Genomic DNA, 26176 nt, shown 5'->3' on the forward strand with positions numbered 1-26176 from the left:
ATCACCAGAGATCCATCTGAAATGTGCAATACACTCCAGCATTTCACAGCACAGGAAAATACCTGTCTACTTCAGGATGTCCCAAATTAGAGACATTTGCATGTCTTTCCCTATGATGAACCTCTAAAGTCAGGGCAAAAGGAATTTTTTTTTTCTTTTTTTTTCCCTTTAAACTGAAGACACACTGGGGCTGTCTCCAGCCGCCACTCCTTGTGGAGACATAGAGCATCCCATAGCATCTTTGACTGCACATGCATCCTTTTGCACAGCCATCCCAGGGGCGTTACAATGGCCAGAATTAATACTGAGAGGTGTGGGAGAAAAAAAATGAAATATTTATGCAATGGTGAAGGAGCTGAGTCCAGAAATGACCCTGTGGATAGGAATAAAACAGGGGAGCTGGACAAGGCAGGTTTGCACTACTGTGCTGACCCTTCTGTACAGACATCTACAACAGGGCTGCCTCTGTTACAGGACACTGTGATGGCCCCTGAGGGGACAAGTGCAGGAAACCACCCCTTCATGAGCTTCTGCACTTTGTTGGGAAGTTTATTGGCTTTATGGGCTGGAAGGAAGTAAACGTACCAAGTACTAGCTAATAGGGAATGAATGCAAACACCTCCAGCCTCCAAGTAAGTCAGTACAGTTGCGTTGCTCAATGTTGGCCAGGCATCCAACCCCCTTAGCCGTGTTCAGCCAGAGACAAGGAGACAAATTCACCCGTGGTGTAGATCTAGTGAGGTCTAAGGTTTGTGCAGGGGAGCCTGCCAGCAGGAAGTTGTGAAGAAACACTGTGTGAAAACAACACAGCTGGAAAGCTCTGAGGTTTCCCTCATCATTCTGTCTGCCTTGGGACTGCTGAACAGCATCCATCAACAATTCTCCTTCCCTGCTACACTGCATCTCCATAAACCTGTCTCTAGTGGCTTCTGCAGTGTCTTTGGTATGGATTGCAGGGCATGGGCTGTTGTATCAGTGCTGGCTTCCTGAACATCCACACACATTCATTACAGAAGCACACATCTAAATTTAATGTGAGACTGAATAAAGCCTGAGGTGCTGAGCAGTTCAAATCAACAACTCAAAAATGTGAAGTTATTCCTGTCTTTTGTTCAGGTTTTGATGCGGATTTTAGGATTAGGATTAGGACAGGAAGTGTGACTCTGAGATGATTCAACCATGTGCAATTTGGGTATAATTTAATTTAAGCTTAATGCACCCATATACTGCAACTGGTATTAGTACAAACCCCTTTTGTGTAGCACCTTTAATGGATAAAACTCCTCAAATCCTCCATATCTGCTGCATGTGGATTGGGTGACCAGCCTACAACATACGGGTTGTGTAAGCCTTGGATGGAGCCAAATTTGAGTGTGACACTAGAAAGCAAGGCCACGACATGACGAAACAGCACTGATTAATTGGGTCGGTAGAGCCTGCAGAAGTACGGGGAGCAAGAACAGACTGCAGACCCAGGCAGAACTGAGTACCAGTAAATTACAAGCCAAGGTTCAGTGCAAGGTAGATGGAAAAGTTTTATCACGGAAGAAAGAGCAGTCTCTGGTTGAATATTTTGAAAGGATCTAAGGAAATTTAGCTGGTCAAAGGATGAGATCTCCTCATGAAGAAAGCAATTAAATCAAGACAAACTGACCACAGTGAGGAGTCAGCACTATCATCAGTTTTCCAGTCTATGAAAAGCATAAAAGATCATTTAAGGACCATCAGGGGATGTGATCATGGTTTTAGATCTGATGCCAAAGTATGGCAAACAGGTGTGTGACTGTTGGCCCACAGAGCAGCGATCTACAGCTGGAGCATCTTGTAAAAAAATACCTGAGTGTTGTTTTGTTTGTTTTGACATTTATACGCTTAGTTCCTCTGCTCTGGCGTGTGTGTGAGATCCTATTTCTGAGGTTAGAGTGCTAACCTGATAGAAGGGTTCTGGATATTTCTCAAAGACCTCTATGCATCCAAGAGAATTTTGTACGTGGATAAATCACAAAGAAGTTGGTTCCAACAAATGAGAGCAAGAAAAATGGACCACAGTGATGCTTTAATTCACAGCGCTCTTCTCAGTCATTAATTTCAGCTTGGACTGCTTCATCTGGCAAAGCCTTGCAGATGTAAAAGCGCTTGCAGGGTTCAGTGCAAATACTCGAGGCAGTGTTGGCCATAGACTGAAATTGAGTATTGTTTTAACGGTCTCGTGGAATTGTTTCATAAAAGCAGCTGTGTGCTTCTTGAGGATTGGCCTCATGAATCTAAAGTTTCATAAAATATGACAACTGTTCAATTGCACAGACAGGAATAACTTTATAAATTTATTTCTATTTTATTAAAATCAATGTATACAGCTTCAGAAAGCTATTGGTATTTAGTTTCTTAAACTGTTTCAAATATTAATAGCAGCTTCAAATTGTTGTCAGGCCCTAAGGCCCAGCAAGTAATATGCTTTGATGTTTGTCTTCTGGCAGCTGAAGAGAGAACTTGATTTGAAATGAAAAGAATTAGTTTGCTTGGTATTTTCTTTCCAAATGTGATTTTTTCCCCCTCCTCTCTGTGGTTAAAATTACATTTTATTTGTACCGTTTTAGAATTTATCTCCCCCTAAAAAATGGAGACATCTTGCTTACTTTGACCTGGTTCTGTGCCCTAGGTATCTTGCTGAGTACTTCTGGCACATGGAGGCCTCAGTGTTATGGATCTTCCTATCTGCAAGCGTGCAAGCAATCCCGCTGAAGTCACTGTGTGCCATTAAGGTCAGTGGGATTATTTGGTTTATGTCAGATTAAACTCATAGATGTTTGCAGGATTGCCACCATAATAAGATTTTTTATCTTTTAGTGCAAAGGGAGCATTTACACTTAATGTATTTCAAAACATATCTCTAAGTATCTTCTTTTTTCAAACAAAACGCAGCAGTTATCAAGGCCTGATTCCCAGCTGGGGAAAACAAACAAACAAACAAACAAAACCACCAAAAAACTGCAGAAACAGAAGCTGCTGCAATGATCTACAGGAACATTGAGTTTCCCTACATTCATGACACCGGTGTAATGCTCACACGTTCATTCGTAGTGGCAACTAACACAACTGTCTGGCAGTGCACAAGCAGCTCTCGGCCCCAAAGCAACACTTTTATCCCTCACCTCCACAAATGACTTTCAAATTCTGAAAACCCAGCAACAAAACCAGATCTTGCATCACAAGGCACTGCTAGCATGGAAGGACATTCGTTTTGATGCAGGTATCTTCATATAGGGTGCTGGACCAAAGCCCTGGGGTACTCCAGCCCTTTCTGCTGCCAGCACCAGGCCTGTCCCATGAAGGCTCTGCAGTGGAGAGCATTATTTCTGTATGAATGGATAAAACAGTTCATGCCTCCATGTTTTGCCTTAGAGTGGCTGCATTTTTGTAATCAGTAAAACTTTTCTTAGGTTCCTGAGGTGTTGCAATGTTTTTGGAGAGATTTCGAGCAGGCCCGGGGCCAGGAGCAGTAGTCGAGCCCTCAAAGCACCGCTTGTAGGAGGGGAACTTACAACTGTCTGGGGGAGGCTGCAGAGAGCACAGCCTGGTCAAATAATAAAACCAGGACTCAATTTCCATCTCTGTTACCTGCTAGCTGTGCTGGATCTTAAGCGGCTTTGTCTTATTTAGCCTGCAAACGCTACAAGGCAGTGTTCATCCCAGCATACCTGCACACTGCCGCGTCTCACAGGGATCCGGCCTTGGTCGGTACTGGCCTCCCCAGCCTTTCGAAGAAAGGTATCTAGCACTGAGGTGCCATGACAGCTTTCACTCGCAACCAGAGCCTAAATTTGGATTGCACAAGCAGAAAATGTGTGTGTATTTTAAATTCTTTTCATAGCAGTGCTACAGACCAGTGGTCAGCTGGTGTGAGCCACAAAACATTGCTTTGAACACTGTGGGACACCAAATGGGCTGTGGAAAGCTGAGGATGAGTCAAAGAGCCTGAGAGGCCCTCGCCCACCTGCCTAGGCTGCTGCAGTAAGTGGGGAAGGGCACACACACCTGACGTCCATCACACACTCCTGCTACAACCCCAGGACATTCATCACTGAAGAGGGCATTTAACATCTTGCAAGCCTGTGGATACCTACCTGTTATCTCACACTGTGTCCTTCTGTGAGACCCTGTCTTACAAGTGAGGCAACGTTCCTAACCAGATGGCAGTATTTACAGTTTCCCCTCTGACATCAAGATACTGCAGCACCACATCGATGAATTATTTAGAATGGCAACTGCTGCACAGTTTGTGTTACGTACAGCTAACTAACTTTGCCAAAAAAATACCTGCAATATCATCCCAACAGAGTGACTATCAAGACCTAGGGGGCTGGGTTTGATAGAGAGACAAGTAGAGGTGTCTGAAATAGGTGTCCCAACTAGAGAAAGTGGAGAAGGAGATTTCTCCACCTGAGCTGAGTCATACAGGCTCCCTTTCCAGAGAGCAGACAAAAAAGTGTTTTGAGGGCAGGACAACACCTCTCCCCTGCTTTCAAGGCCTAGAGTAGCAAGCTTGTTCATTGGCATCGATGGTGCCAATGCCTGGCTGCCTTTGCTGAACCTGAACTTCAAGTGTCAATCACATGTTTAAAACTGTTCACACAAGAGACTGGCAATCCCACGAATCTTTTAGCATCTTTGCTCTGTCCCTAATTCCAAAATGTTCCATCCCTAATTAATTCTAATTCCAAAACATAGTTTAGATACATGTTGATGTGTCACGTCTAATCAGGGTAATGTTTACAGACTGATAGGTCTTATTTAGATTGCTTTCATCTCTTTGTTTCATTGGCATTTTCCACTTCCTTACTACCAATTTTGTCTTTGGGGAAGAGGCCAATGTATATAATTTTTTTAAAAAAAGATCCCAAGCGCATTAGAAAGTGACATATGGTAGACACCATGGCTTAACAGGTTGAGGCAGTCCTGTGGGAGCCAAACTGCCTGGCACTGTGCTGCCAAGAAATGGTACGTGACATGAACAAGCTATGGCCTTACACAATCAATGGTAAACAAGGCAGATGCAATCTGAAAACCTGTGCTGAAGAAACTAGGAAGTGTGGCGGTTTATACACAATCGTGGTGACTAGGTATGAAAACACCAGCATCCTTCCGAGGTGAAACCCCTTGGGGTCCATCAGGTTGACACAATGCAGCTATACATCACTGCACCAGTGGCAGCTTGTTGAGAAGCACTATCCACAACCATGTAAGGTTGGTTCTGGCACAATCTCAAAAGCAGTAAAGCTCCCTGATTTTGGTACTGGGGCTAGCCTGTCTCAGACCAGGCTCTAGGACCTTGCCATACCCCTTCTTGCTCTCCAAGGCTTTCTTTAACCTGGCTGAAATGACAGTAAAGATGTGTAAGAGAACTTTCATCCCTGCTTACCAGTTAGCAAGCAGGTCTCACTTCTTCAGCCAAACCAGCCCCTTTGTTGTAGGAATCCAGCACAAAAAAATTACAGATCTCTCCAAGTCCAACTCCACAGTGGACACCAGCTGTTTGCCACAGTTGCACACAAATGAGAAGCAGCTATATACAAGGTCACGACCTGTATCATGCTAGCTACTTCAGGTGAAGGGCTGAGATACTATTAATGCCAGACTGGGAAGTCACTTTGCAATATGGATGGTCATTTATTTATTGTTTTATCATGACACATAAAATGCTATGGCTGCAATATCAAAATATGGTGTCTCTTATAAAATACCAGTATTATTAATGCGGTGGTAAGATACTGTTAGCATTTACAGAGAGGTGTATAATAATTCCATTGTCTTGCCTAATGGTTTGCTCTTGCAACAAAGCACTCTGGCAAGCAGACAATGGATGGAATGCAGAGGCTTATTTATTTTAATGGTTTTTCATCCTTGATTACTGAATGGCCTATAACGATACCAGTAATCGGTGCTGCATCTAATCCTTTTGGATATGGTAGACAGGTCCTTTGCTTTTACAGTATGTGTCAGAAGAAAAAAAGAGAAGCATCTGAAAATAAAGAGACGGCATTTCCTTACAAAATGAGATGAAAAAATAAAACAATATAAATGGAACATTCAAGTGTTTTCTTTTTATATTTAAAGCTCTTATTTCAATATACTGTATTTAAACATTCTTAAATAATCACTCTGTACCTTTGATTTTCTGTTTCACCTTTGGAAACAAATAGAGTAATCTCACTATAAATGTGTGCAAATAGAAAATATATAAATATATTTGAGGCCCATGTCATAAAAAGGTGGTCTCAGAATTGTCACTTTTACAACTGTCATATGGGGTCCCTTTCATTTTGTCCTGGAAGTTATTTGAGCTCTGTTCTTTTAAGCCTTTGAAGTCCTCATGCAAAGAAGAGCCAAGCACACACATAGTGTCCTGTGTTTCATTTTGTAAACTACTTGATGACACCTGTAAAACAGTTCCAAAGCGACTGAACAGCGGAGTTGATGTGATCCACTTCAACAAACTGAAGTCTGTTTGATCGACTGCTGGGCTCCATGGGAAAGTTGCTCCCATGGACAGTGAATCCATCTCTGAAGTGCCATGAAACCCCATGGACGTATCCTGACTACTTGTTTCTGAGGGGAGTTTGTTCTCACTGTAAGAGAACTGCAGAGCACCCTGGGGAGAGGCTGCCACAATCCGATCTGTTGTATATTCTGCCTTTGTGTGCTCTTGGAAAAGCGACTCATCTTTCGGAGATGTTGGCAAAGGTGCGTTTTGGTTATAAGCCTTACAACAATCACTGGCATTTGCGACAAGGTTTGGTGAGAAACTGTTTGCAAAGAGTTGCGTCTGATGTATTGATTCCTTTTTGACATTCAACTTGGTCAGGAGCTGGGTGCGAATCTCTGGGGGAAGTTTACTCAACTGGCGTCCAAGCTGCAGCTGCGTTGGGAATAGTGTTCCCTGAAGCGTTCTGTACAGAAATCTGCAAGAGGAGAATGTGAACATGAAAAGAACTGAAATACGGGAAGTACCTGAGGTATTATTAAGAGAAAATATCAAATATCATAGGTCCATTCCTGTGGTAAGGAGCACAGAAAATGCTAGACAACCTGACTTCATGTAACGACCCGTTTAAAAAAATTGAATTGGCTGGTAAGACGAAAAGAAAAAAAGGAAGAGGAAAAAGAAATCTTTCTTGTCCTCCCCATCATATGTATGAAGTACTTTCACATATGAGAGAAGACACAATACCTGGGCAGCAATGCAACGACTGGTGATATAATGCAAGTGAAATAGAACATGGGGTCTCCCATCAGCCTTTCCATAGTCCAGTAGGGATTGGATGGAGGATGGCATACTGGGCAGGAAGCATTGTAAACCAGAGCCACAAAGAAAAATAAAAGGATGCTGAAGATGCAAGATGACCAGTGGAGAAAAGTCTAGAACAACAACAACAAAACAAGAACAATGATTATTTATTTTCTGGGAACATGATTCTGGATTAATAGCTAATAATTTCTGAAGCCAAATCCATGCACAGTAAAGAATTTAGAGCTTTATATTTTCAAAATTATATACACAACACTACAAAGCAATGCATAAGTCACTGTTTAAAATCTTTCTCATGTTTATTTACAGCACTTGATAAAAAAAGGAGTCTGCTGAGGGAACAAAATGAACATCTTGTGTTTTTGAAGAATGGCATTAAGAAAAGAATTACAATATGCTAGTAAGTTTCTGTGTGGACTGTGGGTACCTTACCCAAGTTTTGGTTTCAATAGCCAAATGTAGTATAATGGTGAAAAGAGCTATTGTGGTGATGGGAGTTCCCCAGGAGAAAATATCCACCTCAGAATCATAGTAAGTCTGCAAAGAAGGAGACAGAATTTAGCCCAAGCTATGTTTCCAGTTCTCCTCAAAATGTTTAAAATAGAATATCTTAAACCAAACACTTACAAAATAAGGAATGAAGAAGCAAACCAGGCTTTGATACATAGCATCAATCATGTTCATCCAAAACATGTGTGGTTGATACTCCTGTGGCACCAAAAGAAATATGAAAAAGAAAATCAGAGCCTAAGTTAAAATGCTGTTTGCTGGGTTAGGTATTTTCAGGGAAACATTCCAATGGACACTTTTAAGGGCTTGTGCAAATATCCTCAACACTTTGCCAATTAGTTAAATACCTTTAGGGATGAAGTATGAGGAGTATATCTGCAAGTCACTCTACTGAGGGAGAGAAACTTCTTTTTTTTGTTCCCTATTAGAAGGTGTAATCTGACTATGACACTCATAACACACACTCAGATCATCAAACGTTTATGAAGATGCCCAAATTTATGCACAATAGTTAGACCACTGATTTCAGGAGTTCTCTGAGGTGTGAGCACAGACTAAACGGGTTTTATATCATATGCACATGAGCACAGAGTATATATTTGCAAGAGAGAAAACAGAATATGCACCATTACTTAGAAAGGAAGATCTACAATGATTTTTGTGATAATTCATGCAGGAATTTATGCTATGTTATACATACATATGTAAAAACGAATTAGATACATGTATCTGTGTGCATAAAATTGCTTGCTAAAAACAAAATTAACATTTTGAGTTAAAGCACTATACAATTGTAGTGGTGTGGATGATCATAAAAAAGACCCAGGTGTAAGGAAAAATAGTTTGTAAATGGCAAAATATGTATATATTTGTTTTGGGATATAGGCCTCATCTCTAACCACTGAGCTCCTCACGGATCTTTTCCTATTTGAATACTCTCATTGAAGCCTAAAAATGAGAATTGAAAGATGCTTAGAAAGAATTATGGTGTTCTTGGGTCCACTGAAATAACGTGTGGTTAAGCACTGGAACAGGTTGCTCAGAGTGTCAAATTCCATTCTTGGAGATATTCATAACTGGACTAAGTAAAGCCCTGAGTAAGCTCACCTAGCAGGGTTGAGCAGGGGGCTGGACAAGATGGCCTTCAGGAGTCCCTTCCAACCAAAATTATTCTGTAATTCTATAGGCATTGAATTGGTGATTTCTTTTTGAAAGACATCCTACCTCAAGCAGGACTTTTGTCAAGTTTTTAAATGCCTTCTTAGAAACTATTCAGAGAAAGCACTGACCAGATTTCAAAAAAACTTAGAATGGTCCTCGGTTTGCCTATGAGAAATAATTGCACTATGAACGTGGGAGATTTCTCTCTTCAGTTTGCCAGCTGAAGACAGGCAGACACAAATTCTCAACAAGCTTAAGCTGTGACAAGGTTTTTATCACCTTAAAAATGGGCAAGAAAGGTAGGTAGCAACGTTACAGATCTTTAAAGTGCAATGCAGTAGAATAGAAGAAATACAAAAAATGGAAAACTAAAGCTGGGTGAAAAAGAGAGCTCTTGCATTATAGTACTAAAGATAACTTGCACTTAAAATTCTCCTTTCATCCTTCCATGACAATGCCTAGCAATGTCATTAGATGTGTAGTGTACCAAGGGCAGGTGTACAGTGAGAGGCAAAACAGTCACCGTCTCCCCTCAGACAGCACAACGCCAGGCATTTTTAAGAAGGGCTTTTTGCCTTGGAAGCAGTGCCTGGGTATGGATAGTTTTACCATGCAGAAAGATTTTCCTGAAGCACATTGTAGCTGTTACCAGAAGTGGTTTTGCTTCAATCCCTTCTGCAATTCCTTCTGTCTTCTTTGCACAATTTAAGCAGATGGGACAAGGTGTTTTCAACAAAAGCTTTCAGAATCTGTCATCTGCTGATGACTACCTCCCTCAGAGTCTATCAGCCTGTGTGCTTACTCCTGAAGCCATCTTTGTCTTCTGCCTAGTTGTAAATGACTGGGGCCTTAAGTTTTGAGTAGGTATGGTGAGGTAATTCTGTGAAAATCTGCATTAGTCTACAAGGTACCATCTACTTTAGTAGCTATTTGTGAGTCTAGACCAGGAGGTAGGTGTTCAGCTCAGGCTGACCTAAAGTGTCCAGCTTCCTGCCTGCTACATATTTCAAAATATAGCTGGTCTTTTTTGTTGTTATTTCAAGTGTACTTTTGTCACACAGATACTTTAACTAAGATGAGCAATATCGAGACATAGCAATAGTGGCTTCTTGGACCTTTTTACTGGTCACCTGCCCTTTAGGAGCCAGGTTGGTTTCCAGATGAAATTGAAAGGATCTAGGAAAAAAAAACAAAACAGAAAGCAGAAGTTTTTACCTCCATATTCTGGCCGCTTTTATAAAGCTGAGGTACAGCTATTAACATTTCAGCTGGCACATCCTTATCCAGCACACCAGTAATCAGTTGTGGAAGGGAAGAGAAAAATAAATTAAAGAAGATGAGATACCACTGGTCAACCATCGATGAGCCAGAGAAACCACAGTAGAACTGGTACCAGAAGAGAAGGGCCACGAACATCTGAAAGAGAACCAGCAGTGCTGTAAATATAGGAGAAACAGGATCATCATCTCATTGTGTGCTGATACCATTCTGCTTCCAGTGCTGCAAGGATTCATCTGTGAACTCTAAATGAATGAATTTTGCAATGAAAGATAGTCTTGAATTTGCTGTTCCTCATGCACATACCACTTAGCTAAGCCACAGTTCGGCAAACCTTGAAGTGACTGCTTCGGGAACCTCAGACCATATGAGTTAGTGCTGGCTTCACACAAAATTAACTTTCTGTTCAAGTGAAACTCTGAGAGAATTTAAACATAGAAAGATCTCCCAACCATTGTTGACCTCTAGGTAAGTGAGTACTGATCCCCTAGCACTTACATTACTGTTGTAATAATAAACATTTCCATAATAATACCTCCTGCTGGTTTGAGATGTTTTGGGAGGATCAGCTAGTCTTCAAAAGGTAAATGCAGCATTTTTCCAAGACCAACATGGAGCAAGACCATCCAGAAGCAAGGAATGTGAAACAATAGGGTCTAATACAGTTGTCTTAACTATTCTGATCTTTGTGCTTTGAAATTCAGAAAATGAGCAGCTCTCTGAGGTATGATGGAGTAACTGCATCAGTCAACAAGGGAAGACTGACCCTTGTCATCTATCTGGACTTCTTTAAGGCCTCTGACATGGTCCCACGTGACATCCTCATCTCTAAATTGGAGAGAGATGGAATTGAAGGGCGGACTATTCAGTTGGTAAGGACTTGACTGATGGCTGCAGAAAGAGGTTTCCAGTCAGTGGTTTTATGTCCAGGTGGAGGCCAGTGATGGGTGGTGTCCCTCAGGAGTCTCTTTGGGACTGGTGCTGTTTAATATCTTTATCAATGACACAGACAGTGCAATGTCACTAATGGAGTGCATCCTCAGCAAGTTTGCAGACAACTCTAAGCTGAGTGGTGCATCTGATACAACCGAAGAAAGGGAAGCCACCTAAAAGGATCTGGATAAGCTTGAGAAGTGAGCCCACATGAACCCAATGAACTCATTTCTTCTACAATCTCTGCCTCGTGAGAGGTTTTCAGGGCTCCGGAGAGGTGCTGATCTCACCTGTGAGGGGGAGACTTGAGGCCTGGAAAAAGATGGGCAGCTTACTTGGGAAGGAAATAAACTCTCAGGTTTGGTCCTCCTGAAACTTCAATTTTAATTAGTCTTTGTAAAGTGATTAACACTACATAGAAGGCAACCAGAAAAACCTTGGCAACTGTCCCACAGGGGTTTTCCTCATTTTAACCACGAAGAAGAAGGGAAATGACATGACCTCTCCTTTAACTTCCTCTTCTTTTAGTATTTTGTTCTCAAAAATGTTCAACCATCTGGAATATATTAACCCTTTCTTCATCTTCAAGTCTACAGAGGAAAATGTATATCTGTGCTATCTGAACCATAAAATTTGGGTGAAACTCAAGCATGGGACAAAAGCAGCTATGGACTGCTTAGCCGGTGAAAACTGTTGTAAAGAGAGTATCTTGTACAGGGAAATTGCCACAGAATAAAAGGCTTAGTCGTGCTATACATAAATGCATATATATATATAGAGAGAGAGATGTACAGTATGTGTATGTTCAGGTGATATTTTCATACTACATTGAAGTAGCTTGTATATCGGTAGCAACATACCTCACAGTCTGTGAGCCCATATTATAGACTAGACTATTACAAGTTAAACGGTTGCATTTTCTTAAGGATCACTTCTAAAAGTGCTGCGTATATTTCAGGAAAAATACCTTCCTTTGCCCAAAACAAGACTGAGTTACCAGAGCTTGCTGTTTTCTGAACAGTTGGCTGGAAGATAGCAATTTCATTTCACAACTGAACAGACTTTGAAATTCATTTCCTTTCCACACCCAAAGGACAATAAAACTTCCCGAGTCTTCACAAAATGGAATTGCAATAAATACATGGATTTAGATACCTTTCTCTTGCTCATTTTAAATAAACAAAATCCTGCTATTCATGGACCAAAGATATTTTCCTCTCTAGAGCCTTGCTAAAATTAACCTGTCTTGGAAGCAGTTTGGCTTTGACAAAAACGGGTAGTTTGATGGAAATACAGTCTGCTGAAAATTTTCATACCATCTCTAATATGGGTTTTAGCAGTGCTGTCAAAGAAAGCTGTACAAATAACATTTAAATAACCAGGCTTGAATCAAATTTATTTTTTTTTTTGCCTGTGAAATTTTATTTTGGATTAAACAAGAGTTTAATTTGATCTCAAACATAGCATGTCCTCATTTGTGTGCATTACCCCCACTGAGAAACAGTCAAAACAAATTAAACTTAATGAAATTTTTGATATAAAGATTATATTAGATGTTAGGTAAAAAAGGTTTCTTTTTTATTTTATTTTATTTTATTTTATTTTATTTTATTTTATTTTATTTTATTTTATTTTATTTTATTTTATTTTATTTTATTTTATTTTATTTTATTTTATTTTATTTTATTCTCCAAGATGAGATTCTGTTAGGGATTTGGCCCAAATTGGAATACCTCCATGAAAAAAATATATATCAAAAGATGTCCAGTGCTCTCTTGCAGACATAATGTATAAAGGAGAACAAGTAATACATGCTTATGTAGTAGAAGTTTGTTTTCATGAAATCCCTTTGTATCAACTTAGATATTTCCTGTCAAGCTATGTTTCGGTTTATATTTTATTTGTATTTTTATTATCTCTACCAAGCCAAACAACTTGGATAAGCCATCTGAGTTTCCAAATGGCTTTTGCAGCAATTTGGAGTTTAAACTTTGAGTTAGATTCTACTGGAGAATGGAAAATTTCATAATGCGAGCAAATGGGAAAAACACCACGAGTAAGTAGAAAACTTGCAGAACATTTGCAGTGTAGCTGTCCTGATCTCTGTGGAGAATCATCCAGAACTTTCTCTTTGCAGAAGGATCAGGTGCTCCCACCTTTCATTTTGGAATATTCCTTCCTTAAGGGCAGGCACTGTGTCAGACATACTCACGTTTATATGCTGGATATCCCACTACAGTTTCAGAGTCAGTAGAAACAAGTATTGCTCAGAAATCTCTGAGAGCTGTCAAGGCAGAGCCAACACAAAGACATATTCTGCCATTATATTCTAGCCTTGAGGTAGCACCTTCTGAAAACATTGTACTAAAAATGGCATGAGAAATAATACTTGTAATCAAGGGAAGTTGTACCAAAGGAAATGGAAGATTTTACAAGGGCTGAACAAAAATGTAGGTATATAAACAACAGCTCTGGCTGCTGATTGCTGGAATGTCTTACGTGTATTACTTCATTATTATTATTTTATTTATTTTAATATAAGATGGCTCTGAAAACACTTCTTAGAAGTTGATGAGATTCAATATTGTCACACCAAAGGGTATCTTGAAATGTAGAGCACTGGGGGTGGGAGTACAGATGTTCAGTATCAAGCCTTAATACTCAGGCATTTGAACACCAGCATGTATCTCACTGCTGTGTTTCAACAGGTGGATCTCCATGCACTGCAACATTATTTAAATCTGCTTGCTATTCCGTACTCAGGCAGAAATTCAGACTTTCACAGTCCCTGTTTTTTGTGTCTGGAAGGGTGCTTGCATGCAGTTTCTGATCAGACCACAGAATGTATTCTATCATACTTCTGTTAACACAAAGCTAGTTTATTAATGCTTTATTCCTCTAGCATTTCCTATGACATTCAAAATTCATAGCAAATAATGGTCTTTTTCTGATAAGAAACCTACCTTCAGATTGAGATCAAAAAGATTAGTCAGGCCAAGAGGAATTTATATAATAAGGTTACCATTGATTAAAAAATTGAGGTCTAGATAGAATTTGGAATGCAGCTTTTACAAAACTGAGAACTACATTTGTTCTCAGTAAGATTTGGATACTGAGGATGAAATCCACTCTTCCACTCATGGTTCACACATTACACAGACAGACCTCTGGAGCAAGCAGAGGTCTGAGAGCTCTGGCTCTTTTCTTTTTCCTGCTTCTTCATATCCCTTGCTCCCAGGGTGATTTGTAGGTGTTGAAAGTGAGCAGATCAGTGTGCCAGGTAGTGACTCCCACGCAGCTGATGGAATTCTTGGTTGTCTTGTTAAGCAGTTTTCAATCAATCACGTTTATACTCCAAGATCAATGCAAAGGGACTTTGTTAGAGCCAAGGAGTTGAGCTGCTACTGGCTCAGTGCCCAGTACTGGACTAACTCCTGTTGAATGCACCAGAGAGGAAACGCAGACCCATAGTCTGTTCTTTACCTCTGTGTGCTTCCTTTCTAATGAATTCTTTGGGTTAGTTGGGAATAAGATAAATCAATAAAAAACATCTTCCAAATCTTGGCATCTGAGACACACAGATGACTCAAATTATCACAAGTCACTAGGGAAAATGTACAGTGATTCATAAGCGATTACAAGATAGGGTCAGGAAGAGAAAACACACCCAACTGCTACTTTGGACCAGTTCTGGATGGCCTTGGCATTAAAGACTCCCGTGTCTAGCTAAATTTTGCAAAACTACTCTATAAAGAAACTTTTCTTAAGCAGTGCTTGTTATTTCTGTTACCTAATTTGCACATTCAGCAGCACACTGTAGCTGTTATGGAGTGGGTCTTGTATTTTTGCAAATGGCAGCCAGCTGTCTTTCAACTCTGCAAGTTTCTTTGCAGCTTATTTATAAACTGTTTGAAGGCTGACCTAATGCTCACTTAGCACAGAATAAACGCTGGAAACATGTGGTGCCACAAAACTGCCAAGTTAAACACTTACTGCATTTTTGTAGAAGAAATACAGCACCATGTTGGCAAGCCGGGAATAACACCAGTGGCCATGAACAAGCAAGAGCTTCTCCAAATGCCGGAACCTTGGGATTGCAAAGTCGCTTGCCATCACCGCCTTTAATGAGAGAAAAGTTGGAACCGTTATTGTAAAGCACCACTTTCAGCCCCGCCAGTGTATCTAGTCATCTTGTCTACTCATACAAACAATGGGAATTGTGGTGATGAGGCATCAAATCCACTACAGTGCATGTGAAATGCAGCGATGGCCTTGGAATACCCATAAGCAAACCCCATGGCTTTGCAGAACATGCCAGGAGACCTGGGCCTTGCACAGAGGAGGTTACGGTGCACACTCCAGGTGGTGACAGGCAGCATGAAAGTGAGAGGTGGGAGAACGGCTAGCAATTAGTTGCATGAACATGAAGACTCAGGGTACTAACATGTGTGAACATCTTGGTGTCTGTAATGTCTTTTTCTCTAAAACCAAAGGGTTACTTACAGGGCAAAATGAAATTCCAGAAGATAAAATAAGAAATAAGCAGTTAAGAGCTTGCATCATAATCACTGGACTTTAAAATACAAAACAATAAAAATACTATTTTTAAAATAAAATTTGCAAACCTGGCTTACAATATTGACTCAAATGTACTGAGGTATCAGTATTTTGAGGGATTTTTTAAATTGCATGCTAAAACCGTCTATGAAAAATCATCCTAGATGAGACTCCTCTGGGGCAGTGCAGCCTGCCAAACACATTGACAAAATGAGTCACCCACTTTCTACTTCTGACTGACTAAAATTCAAGGCACTGTACATCTAGATGAGACGGTCTTGTAAATAATGGTTATCACAGCTGTTTCATGGCTTTCCATATCCCTAGGATCACATTAAGATTTCATGTAATACTACTTTACATTTCAATTTTAATTTTTATATCAACATTTTTCTCAAAGTTCAGCAGAAGCATGACGAAAGGTGAAAATCTCAAGAGGACCCAAGTCTTCCTTATACTCAGTCGGGTTTATTTTGGCAGTGGTTTTGAACAAAAGGCTTCTTTCCATTTAATTCTTCCTAATCCCCTTTCTTGTTAAATCATCAAAAGGGCTCAGTTTAGACCAGTAAGTGCTTTTAGAAGCTATTAAACTCTACAGTATGCAGGAGAAACAGCACGCAGGAGCAAGTATACATACAGTGTAATTTAAGCAGTAGATTTATATGAGCACTGGGACATTTTTTAATATTTTGACCCACACTGGGATTTCTCAGGTACCGAGATGCAGTTGTTATAACGTCACTGTACACAACAGCCTTATTTGTCTTGCAGAAAAGTTGCTCTCCACAGTTTGAGAGCAGAGCTGTGCCACACCTGCTTGCTTGTCCTCCACCCTATCTCGGTCTATTCCAATATTAAAGCTTCTTTCCTGTTATGTTTCTAGCATATTACTTCACAACGCATTGTGAGAAGTGTCAGGTTGTTTTTTTTTTAAATTCCATTTTGATTAGTGTGAGGAATATGGAAAGACAGTATTATCCAATTACATTTGCATGTTTATTTCACCTCAAAATATCCTCTTCGTTTTCACATTTTTTCTTCCAGCTTTTTCACAGGAAAACATGATTCATACTCCACACACTTCCATAGAATGTGGAAAGAAAATAAATCAGACAGTATTGCTGTTTTAGACATCCAAATCCTCAACGCCTTTTGAGTATCTGCATGTGTACGATTCTGACAGTTGTTTATAGTAAGAAGGCCTGCAAAGTTCTTAGGACCTTGGAACAAAGGATGGGATCTGCAAATATTTTCCACCCTATTGAACTTTCATTTACAAAAAACAAAAAAAGATAGTTTAATGGGTTAATGAACAAACAGCTTTCAGATTTAAATACATGCAAAAACCTGGGGCATTTGAGGACTAGTTATTTTAAGTGCCTGAGCTCTGTTCAAAGTAGCATAATGGGGAGAGGAGTTAAAAAAAATACCACGAGCATTACCTATGTCTGCGTTAGGCAGTGATCTGAATTAATACATAGGTGATAAGCACTGATAAATTGATAAGAGATGCTAAGACCCAAGGAGCTAGGGGCAGACCTTTTTAAAATTGATGGCTTGGAGGAGACCCCACAGTCTCCTCTGGGTTCTGTGGATCCTAGCCATGCCTGCAGAGTGATACAGCAGAAGCTATGCAAAGCTCTCGGGGCTTTGTTACATAGCAGTGAATGTACTTGGCATTAGCTTAATCCAAGACTTTCTTTCCTCCTGCCCCCTCCATCCACCAAAGTCAGAACCATAGGGCTGGGATGCCATATGCACAATGAATGTCTGAATATTTTGTGGTAGCTTCTTCCAGTTTAAGTTAAAGATGCTACCATCTCTGAAGAAGCATTTGTAATGGATGTTAAGCCTGAAATTTTTCTGTATGAATAGAACTGATAGAATTCCACTTGCACTGGAGATGACTTTGACCAAACCCACTCAACAATTAAAACAGGAAGTAGAAAAAATGTAATAGCTCAACTGGGTCAGACTGAAGCATATCTTCCCTAGTATTCAGCTTCCAACAAGGGCCAAGAGATGATGCCTTTGGAAGAGCAAACAAATAGGAAAAACATTTGGCTTTTCTCCAGAGTACTGTCCTAGCTTCTGGTGATTTGCATGTCAAAAATGCACAGAGTTGCCATCCAAGTTCATTGGTTCCATGAGATTGTTATTTCATGAGTCTGTGTTTTTAACCCAGTTAAGTCACAGTATTCATGAATCTCCATGGAATAAAAATCTGTCACCAGCTCGTACACAGTGTGAAGGAGGCCTTTCCTCCCTTTTGAACTAAACATCCAGCCAGCGTTGAAAAAAACCACAATGTGGGGCAGAGAACCACCCACTGGTAACTAAGTTAAGGAGTATGCTCATCTGCTCACGTTCTCTGGATGGAAACACTTCCCATCTTGCCTGACGAACTCTTTGTCATATACTGAGCTACTCTTTTCTCATGTAATTTGTCTGCACCCAGACTAAATAGAAGGTAGGTTGTGGAAATGATGTATCTTCCTCATTCTCTGCATCTTATTGCCACTTCTGGTGCTAGCACTGCAACTGAGCTGCATTAGCATTAGGAGGCAGAGGCACTAGGTAGTACAGTAGGTAAATATATCCTATAAATATACATACTCTCTTTTGGGGATGAGAGAAGTGCCTCTTATACAGTGGCAAATACAATAATAACAGGCTGAACACATCCAAAAACCTGCACGGGAAGTCCCTTTATCTTCATGTTCCCTGTGGCAGGAAATGGGGCGAAAACCAAAACTTGGAATGGTGCTGTTGGGAGCAGTGGTTCTGCAAAGAGCTGCAATTTTCTCTTTCTTCACTGATCTGCTGTCTGAATAGGGCTAAGTGAATGAGATGTGTGGGTGTTTGGGCTAAGAGATACCACCACACCATGCAAATAAGCTGCTTCAGCTGAATGGGCTTGTGCAGCTATTCAATGTCAGTTTACCCAAGCAATGCAAGAGAGGAAGATAAAGCCAGAATAAAGTGAACCTTTTTTCCTGTCTAAATAATACATGGAAAAGCTTTTTTCCTCCTTGAAACCAGTATTTAATAAATGATTTCTCTAAATATATTGCTTAGAATGATCCGGTAAGTTGAATTTTCTGAGATGGTTACATGTGTAAGCTCAGCACAGCTCTGAGAACAAATGAAAGCTTAAACTCAAGCTGAAAGCATTCTTATGGAGCACAACTGGCACTCCTCAGTGTAACTTGCAGCTGCTCCTTTATTTGTGCTGGCTATCCACAGACAGCTTCATCAAGCTAGCGCATGGGAAGTGCCTATTTCAGCCTTTCATGGGAGTGCTTTTCAGTGACCGAGCAACGTTACCTGCATGCCTTCTTGACCAGAGATCCCCACGCCAACATCCGCAACTTGGATCATACTGACATCATTAGCACCATCACCTAAAAATGGCAAAATACGGTTTTGTTTGTCATTAGTAGACCAGGAAAGGTTGGAAACAGCAAAGGAAAGGAAAACTAGTTATTATTGAGTTTTGGCTGGGTATAGTAAGGGAGATGATGTAGGAAAAGATCCATCTTTGGAACATAAGTTTCAAAGCTTGGCAAAGCTGCCGATACATTCTGATCTTTGTAGACTGTTTTTATCATGGCAAGCAAAAATAAACTAAACACCTCTCTTTTTAGTAAGACCTAAATGTCAGGCCTGAACTGTACAAATACTAAAACACTCCCAAGCATGAGCTTCCTAACACTTGCTTCCTGACAAGTGTCTGCCTGCAGTCAGGTATGATTAAGAATGAAACGTGCAAGGATGCCAAAAGCCAATGAGGATGCCTACATACTGAAAAGTGCAATAAAGTTAAAAAGCAAACACGAATTCTTGACTTGGGTTGACCAGTCTGAGATCTTTAATACTTCACCACATGTAGATTTATCTACAGTGGTTGCACGGTCACCATTTCTTGCTCTGTTTCTAGTCATGATACTGCAAGCGATAGGAGATAAAACTGATGTCTTTGTGACTGTGTGAAACAACCAAAGTTAGCTCATGTTGGTTAAAAGTGAAGTGGAACTACTCAGTTTTCAAGCCAGAGCAGGAGCTTGAATTTAACCCACATGTTTATGTTGCTCAGAATGAAAACAAAGCTGCCCAGTCTCCACTAATGTTTTTAAGTTTTCTGGATAATTCAAGTTAACCAGTTAGACATTTTGACCATGTATTCAAATGATTATTTCCATGGTCAGACAGCCAAAGACATAAATTAAGTGCAAGGAAGGCATAGTTGAGTTGATATAATTCAGTAGGCATGAGAATTATTATAATCAGCACACATTTGGTGCTGTGGATGTCACAGGAGTCTGGCTATTATTATATATACTTAGGATTTCTGATGGGTAGGTCCAACCCACGTGTGCTGCTGTTATGATTAACCAAGATATCTAGGTGAAAGTTAGGGTGCTTTGTGACAATGTATGTTACAATTGTATCTTCTAGCGTAACGTGACCCTAAACTTGAGATAGGGAAAGAAAAGCTGGTTGATATGTCATACATAAATCATACGTAAAAATCACGGAAACATGAAAAATGCTCAAAGATTTAAACCAGGGTGTCTGACAAAATCTGACCTCTGCCAATGGAACAATTAGCAGGGATGTAGTGTAAGAGCTGGCACGATGCCTGTCATAAATTCATTCCTTATACAGAGATGGCCAATTCATGCCTATGCTGTATGACGTACTTGTGATGAAAAATGCAGAACCTTGAACTGAATCATGACCAGATGAAAAAACAATGAGCACACTTTTGGTCTGTGTAACACAGTATTGCAAAATGGTGTTCTGCGCAGTATCAGCTAACACAATTCTTCACAGCAGTGTTTGGACATGCTAAAACCTCATAGCATCCCTAGATCGCCTGTACCTAACTTCTCTAGGAGGAAATCCCAAATACTACTCCAGAGTTTTATATTGTTTTTGAATAAACTTGTTAGAGTGGTCTGACACATTTTCAGACAAAACTAGGAGGTATGTGAGTTGTACAGCAGCTGGAAAGATCATGTTGCAAGTCAAAACCCAAGATTATCAAGGCACAATAAACATCAATGTGGGCATATTTAAAATGAGATATTTACCTATTGCCAAGGTCATTGCTTTGAGTTTGTCTCTGACTAGTTTCACTACCATGCTCTTTTGGAGTGGGGTAGAGCGACAACACAGTACTGAACGGCATCGCTTGGCTAGTGCAAGAAATTTATCTTCTAGAGTAGGTTCCAGGGCATAAGCTAGAGTCCTTCCATCAATCACTAGGCCCAAGCTGGAAAGCACAGAGGAAGAGGGTGGATAGAGAGGGGTGAACCCAATAGTCATGTTTCCAGTAGCTTCGTCTATTGTGTTGTTTGAAAATTTAGACTCTACGCATTGCAGACACTGCTCCAGCAAGACAGCACATGTCTCCTGAAAAAAAATTCAGAATAAATATGCTTGAGAGAAAAGAACATGTATTCAAACATCTGTGTTTGCTGTATATTTAAGCATAAGGAATATGGAGAATGTGTTATATTTGCTGCACTGTGAAAGTTTTAATCTCTAATATTCTTTTTTGCTATTAGCTCTTAACACAATTTTGGCCTAAGATATGACAGCAATGAAGACAAGAAAAGCTTAAAAAATCACTCCTCTTTAACATGCATTATTGTATGCTAAACTAATTTCTTTTTGCTCCTTCTCAGAATAACAGTGTCGGGGAATGATATAATCAGTATCAGTACCAAGTTAAACATGGTGATGAGCACCATGTATACGCCTACAACTCATATCAAGTAGTTAAGCATTGTTAAAGGCCAATTAAAGGTTATTTAAACTGAATTCTCTGTCCTAGACATACTCAACTAAAAGATGTTATTGAGAATATATGAACATTTAAAATGAAATGCTACTGGTTGTACAGCAAAGTATGACAAAAAACGAAAGATCACGGAAAGTCAGTTTACCAGTTCAGTTGATACACTCAAGAACGGAAAATGCTGTTATCTTTTCTTCCTTTTCGAAAGGAATTGGAGCTGGATACTGCTGGCCTACCTCTCCTCTGCTGATCTGAAGTCCAATTTTATCACCTCATTAAAGGACTATAGCACTATCGGTCTGGTTCCTTGTATGTTAGACCATATCAGTAAACTGTGACTGTCTGGTTGCGACAAGTTGAGCACAGGAAAGATCAGTAATTCAGAAGAATTAGAAAAGGTCTGTTAGGAAGCAAGCCATTAATGTAGATGTGGTTTTCTGACTCTGAGTGCTAGCACTGAAATTTAAGCACTGCTTCTAACTCCAGAGAATAAAACACCCGAGAAAACATGAATGAAGTTATCAAAATACTACATTTCAGTGGTGTAAAATAAAGCAGAAATTTTCAATTCAGCTTTTTTTTTTTTTTTTTTTTTCCCTCAACAAGCATTTAATAATAGATTGCTTTTGGTGTCAATAAGCAAAACTAGGGATGCTTTCAGAATGCATACCAAAGGCAGGCATTTATGCTGTTAATGGCATGTTTTCATTCGTGGTGGATCCCAACACACAGTTAAATGTCTGCAGTAAGTATATGACATGACATTACAACTTAGAAATAGAATTCACTGAAAAGTATTCAAAGACATGTCCTACCTGAAAATTACGGTTGAAGCAGGAAAAGAAGAAAAAAAAAGAGGGAAAGGAAAAAAAGCCATCAAACTTTTAATTGTACAAGTTGAAAATAAAGCAAAGCTAGTTCACAAATAGACTTCAGTATAGTACTGGATCTGCTTACTGGTGACTCAGCATTCAGAGTGATGATTTCCTCATCATGATCTAGTAGCTTGCAGGCATACGCAATATTAACAGCTGTTTCTTGCTTGTCTCCAGTAAGAACCCAAATCTGCAACCCAGCTTTGCGCAAGTTTGCAATGGTTTCTGGAACACCGTCCTGTAAATGGTCTTCAATGCCAGTTGCACCTAAGCAGACAGAAAAAGCAAATTATTCCGTGTTAAATAAGCACTTAAGAGTTCACCTCAAATTCTAAGTTTGAATTTTTCAAAAAAAACAAGTCCCTTACATTGGGAAACAGCTACACTAAACTAACAATAGCTACAAGACTGCACAGGCAGCTTTTTAGAGGAATCAGGAGAGAGTATAAAGCAGCTAGGGTAAACACCTGCATCAACAGACAACAACAAATCCAGAATTCAAAACTTCAAAAGCAACCTGATGCCACTTGTCCTATCAGTGGTTCACAAGGCTGATGTGCCTTTGCTTACTGTGACTCTGCTCTGTATCTTTGCCATTTCTTCTGAATGGTGCTAGAAAAGATACTGATTCTAGGAGGTAGCTTTTTTCTAAAGGGTCCTGACTGCTTTTCCTCAACTAAAAGAGGCCTGATCACTAGAGATTTCTCCCTTTCAAAGGGGAATGACAGCAGAACTGCAGCTTGGCAACTGCACATTGGGCGTTAGACTTATACCTCTTCCTGTCTTGTTGCTGCTTTTTGTTCTTTCAGAAAGACACTGGTTGCCAAACAAGATGTAGTAGAGAATAAATTATGTATCTGTTGGTCATGATGTGGAAGTAAAATGTGGCTTTTTCATGCTTTCAGCATATCTTCCTACTTACTTATAGTAAACTGAGTATCTTTCCTATGCTTTCATAAATCCATTTTCAAATACTCTAGCAAAAGCAGCTGAGAACCAAATTCAATGTCATCACTGACATGTCAGTGTTCCACTGAGTTTCAGAGTAGTTTCAATGCAAGGACATGTAAGCCCTCACTACCAGAGAACCTGGAAATAACAAACATGCAAATTACCTGGAGCAACAGGAAAAAGAAAGTGAACTTCTGTCAGCTATTTATTATTGCTATGGCTGTTCTTTGAACAAAAACATTTTAGCATTAGAAATCCTCCCAAAATCTGAGCACCAGTCATGTAGGTGAAAACACATTCCTAGTGCAATGTGATGAAAGCTTTTATTATCTTAACAGTGCACAAAGGAAAAGACATTCCCTTACCAGACTCACTGTTTTATTCCCAAAACCTAAGCTTAACTGACCACTGCAAGACACAAACCACATTATGAGGTTCCTGGGTAATGATCCCTGGCTGAACAGGTAGTTTACTTCTGCCTAGAGCTCATTTACTAATCCCACAGTTCAATTTCACTATTTTTTTACTGAGCCAACAGGGACAAACATGGTGGGATTTTCCCAATTAATGTGGTCAGAACTAGTGACCTCATGGACCCCTTTAAGTCAGAGAGAAGCCATGCTTCTAATCCTAAAGCAGGTATCTAAGTCAGATCAAATGAACTGCACTTTTGTTTTGTTTTGTTTTGTTTTTTTTTTTTTTTTTTTTTTTTTCTCTCTCCTCTGGTTATATAGGGAGCCTGAGAGATTTAGAGTAGACACATCAGAAGTTGGGTGAGGTGGATCTCGCCTCCCAGAGACAGGCCTGTTGGCAAATACTGAAGGTTGTTAGTTCCCTCAGTGTGATGACTGTCCCAGTTCTCCTGCCAGAAAAAGCAGTTGGATGTTTGGAGTAATAGAGGGTATATAACATTTTAGAATCTCAGTGCTTTCTACATCTCAGCTGAGCAGGGAAACAGGATGACTTTGTCCTCGGAATACATTTTACATACACTGATCTTATCTACACCATTACAAAGTACTGCAGTCCCCTTCCACAGAGGCCCCGAGAACACGTGCTAAACCTGATGTATATGAGAGTTGATGCCTTTCACAACTGTAGTTTATGAGCTTTGCTTTACGAGCATCTCTGGTGCCCCTGGAGTCATGGAACTCTCTGACATGGTAAAGTGGCACTAAGCCAAAGAAATTCTGTAGACAGGTTTCGGACAAGTCCTCCTCCTACTTAGAGCAGCAGTTCCCATTTATGATATTGCGTCAAATGCATCTCTTGTTTTACTCCACTCATTTCACTAGTGATAAAATGATTGCAGGAGCAAGAAAAACAGGATATGTCTTTTACATTAATTATAATCCCATTCCTTTGTGGTGCTGCACATGACAGCTACAACAAAGTCCAAAAGAAGCAAGTTTCTGTACTGTCACAAAGCATTTAAAGGAAAGAATGGATTTCATAGCCAAGCTTTCAGAATTTTTAACACACTTTAACTTCATGTCCAGCTCTCATTTCATTACCTAGCAGATGCAGATTCTTCTCTATCTGCAGTGCTGACTGAAACAGGAGTTCTTCACGATTTTCTGTAGAAGATTCTGCTTCCAAATGACTTTTTAACCAACAGGCATACTCCTCTTTGCTGAGAACCTGTTTAAAAGAGTATGTGAGGGCACAGTCAAAGTGATGCAGAGGTATTCATGCTTTACTGAATAAAATGAAAAAGAAAGTTATAAATCAAGAACAATAAATTAATAAATGTCTTCAGTAATCTTTGTCAAACTTTTTACTTATTCTTATTACTTACTCTTTTTGCAATGCACAGGGTCCGCAGCCCATCTACAGCATACAGATTAAGGTAATTCTGGGTTTTGGTTTGGATTTTTTTTTGATGTTTGCCCCGAGGGTCACCTAGAGCAGAATAAAAGGTGATTGAAAAATAACAGCAGTTGAATGGCCTCAGAGAATACGAATGTGTCTACGGTACTAACTGTACCACCACATTAAAACTGAAACTTTTAAAGAACTGTTAATATCTCTTGGAAAACTTTCAAGTAAAACATTCAATTTAGAAAAAAATTGTATCTTTTTGTTCTATCTTTTCTTTCCTCTCTCTTTAAATGTCATTGTGATTTTATGTTAGAAAGACTGTCTTTTTCTAACTCCTTAAGTATTTGTTTGTCTTGAATACTTTGAGAAATCTTGATAATCTTCACAGCAAACAATAATGTCAGAAAGAGAAGTATGATTTCAAATAGAGTATTAGCAAAGGCTTCTGTACATATCATTACGTACAGAAAAATGATACTTTTAAAAATAGCACTTAGTTTTCCTCATAGGTTAATATCTCAAAAGAAGGAGAAGCGGTGCTCTGTTTTGTATATCTAAGGATATGAAGATACTAGTACTACTGTCAGTACTGTACGGATACTACACTACCTATTGGTCTGAGTCAATGCAAGAAGTTCTAGGTGTGACTTTGATTGCATTCAAAACACAATCTACATTTATGCAGACCTCACAACTAGTTCTACCTTGAGTGCATCAGCCCAACTTCTACTCAGTTTTTTCCCCCCTTAAAGCCATGTGTCAGAGTTCAGAATCGGGACTGAACCTCTGTTCCTTTTCTCCCTTTAGCAGGGATTGTTTCAATGTACTCACACTGTGCTCCAAAAAGATTAATGAATATGATGGTAACACATTTTGTTCCATCTCATTACCTGAAATGAGGTCTTCAAAAGTTAAAAACAGGTGATATGTATCTTTTTTATCATCTGGGATCAAGACAGGTTCATGTACAATGTACTG

At 39.7% G+C, this 26176-nt stretch overlaps 1 protein-coding gene across 2 annotated transcripts in view; it reads right to left on the minus strand.

Moving 5' to 3' along the window:
- Positions 1-5687: 5687 nt before the first annotated feature.
- ATP10A (ATPase phospholipid transporting 10A (putative)) overlaps positions 5688-26176 on the minus strand; it is a 111346-nt gene continuing 90857 nt past the window's right edge. For both annotated transcript variants that reach the window (XM_082751675.1, XM_082751676.1), the window contains 11 exons: positions 25176-25279; positions 24892-25018; positions 22509-22693; positions 20842-21163; positions 19073-19149; positions 15182-15307; positions 10193-10393; positions 7934-8014; positions 7739-7843; positions 7229-7416; positions 5688-6959 (listed from right to left, as the gene is read on the minus strand). In XM_082751675.1, the coding sequence (XP_082607801.1) occupies positions 6260-6959; positions 7229-7416; positions 7739-7843; positions 7934-8014; positions 10193-10393; positions 15182-15307; positions 19073-19149; positions 20842-21163; positions 22509-22693; positions 24892-25018; positions 25176-25279 (2216 nt within the window). In that variant the 3' untranslated portion in view covers positions 5688-6259. The remainder of the gene's footprint in view (positions 6960-7228; positions 7417-7738; positions 7844-7933; positions 8015-10192; positions 10394-15181; positions 15308-19072; positions 19150-20841; positions 21164-22508; positions 22694-24891; positions 25019-25175; positions 25280-26176) is intronic.

The sequence above is a fragment of the Aythya marila genome (genome assembly GCF_965140915.1).
Source record: "Aythya marila genome assembly, chromosome: 1".
Taxonomy (NCBI): domain Eukaryota; kingdom Metazoa; phylum Chordata; class Aves; order Anseriformes; family Anatidae; genus Aythya; species Aythya marila.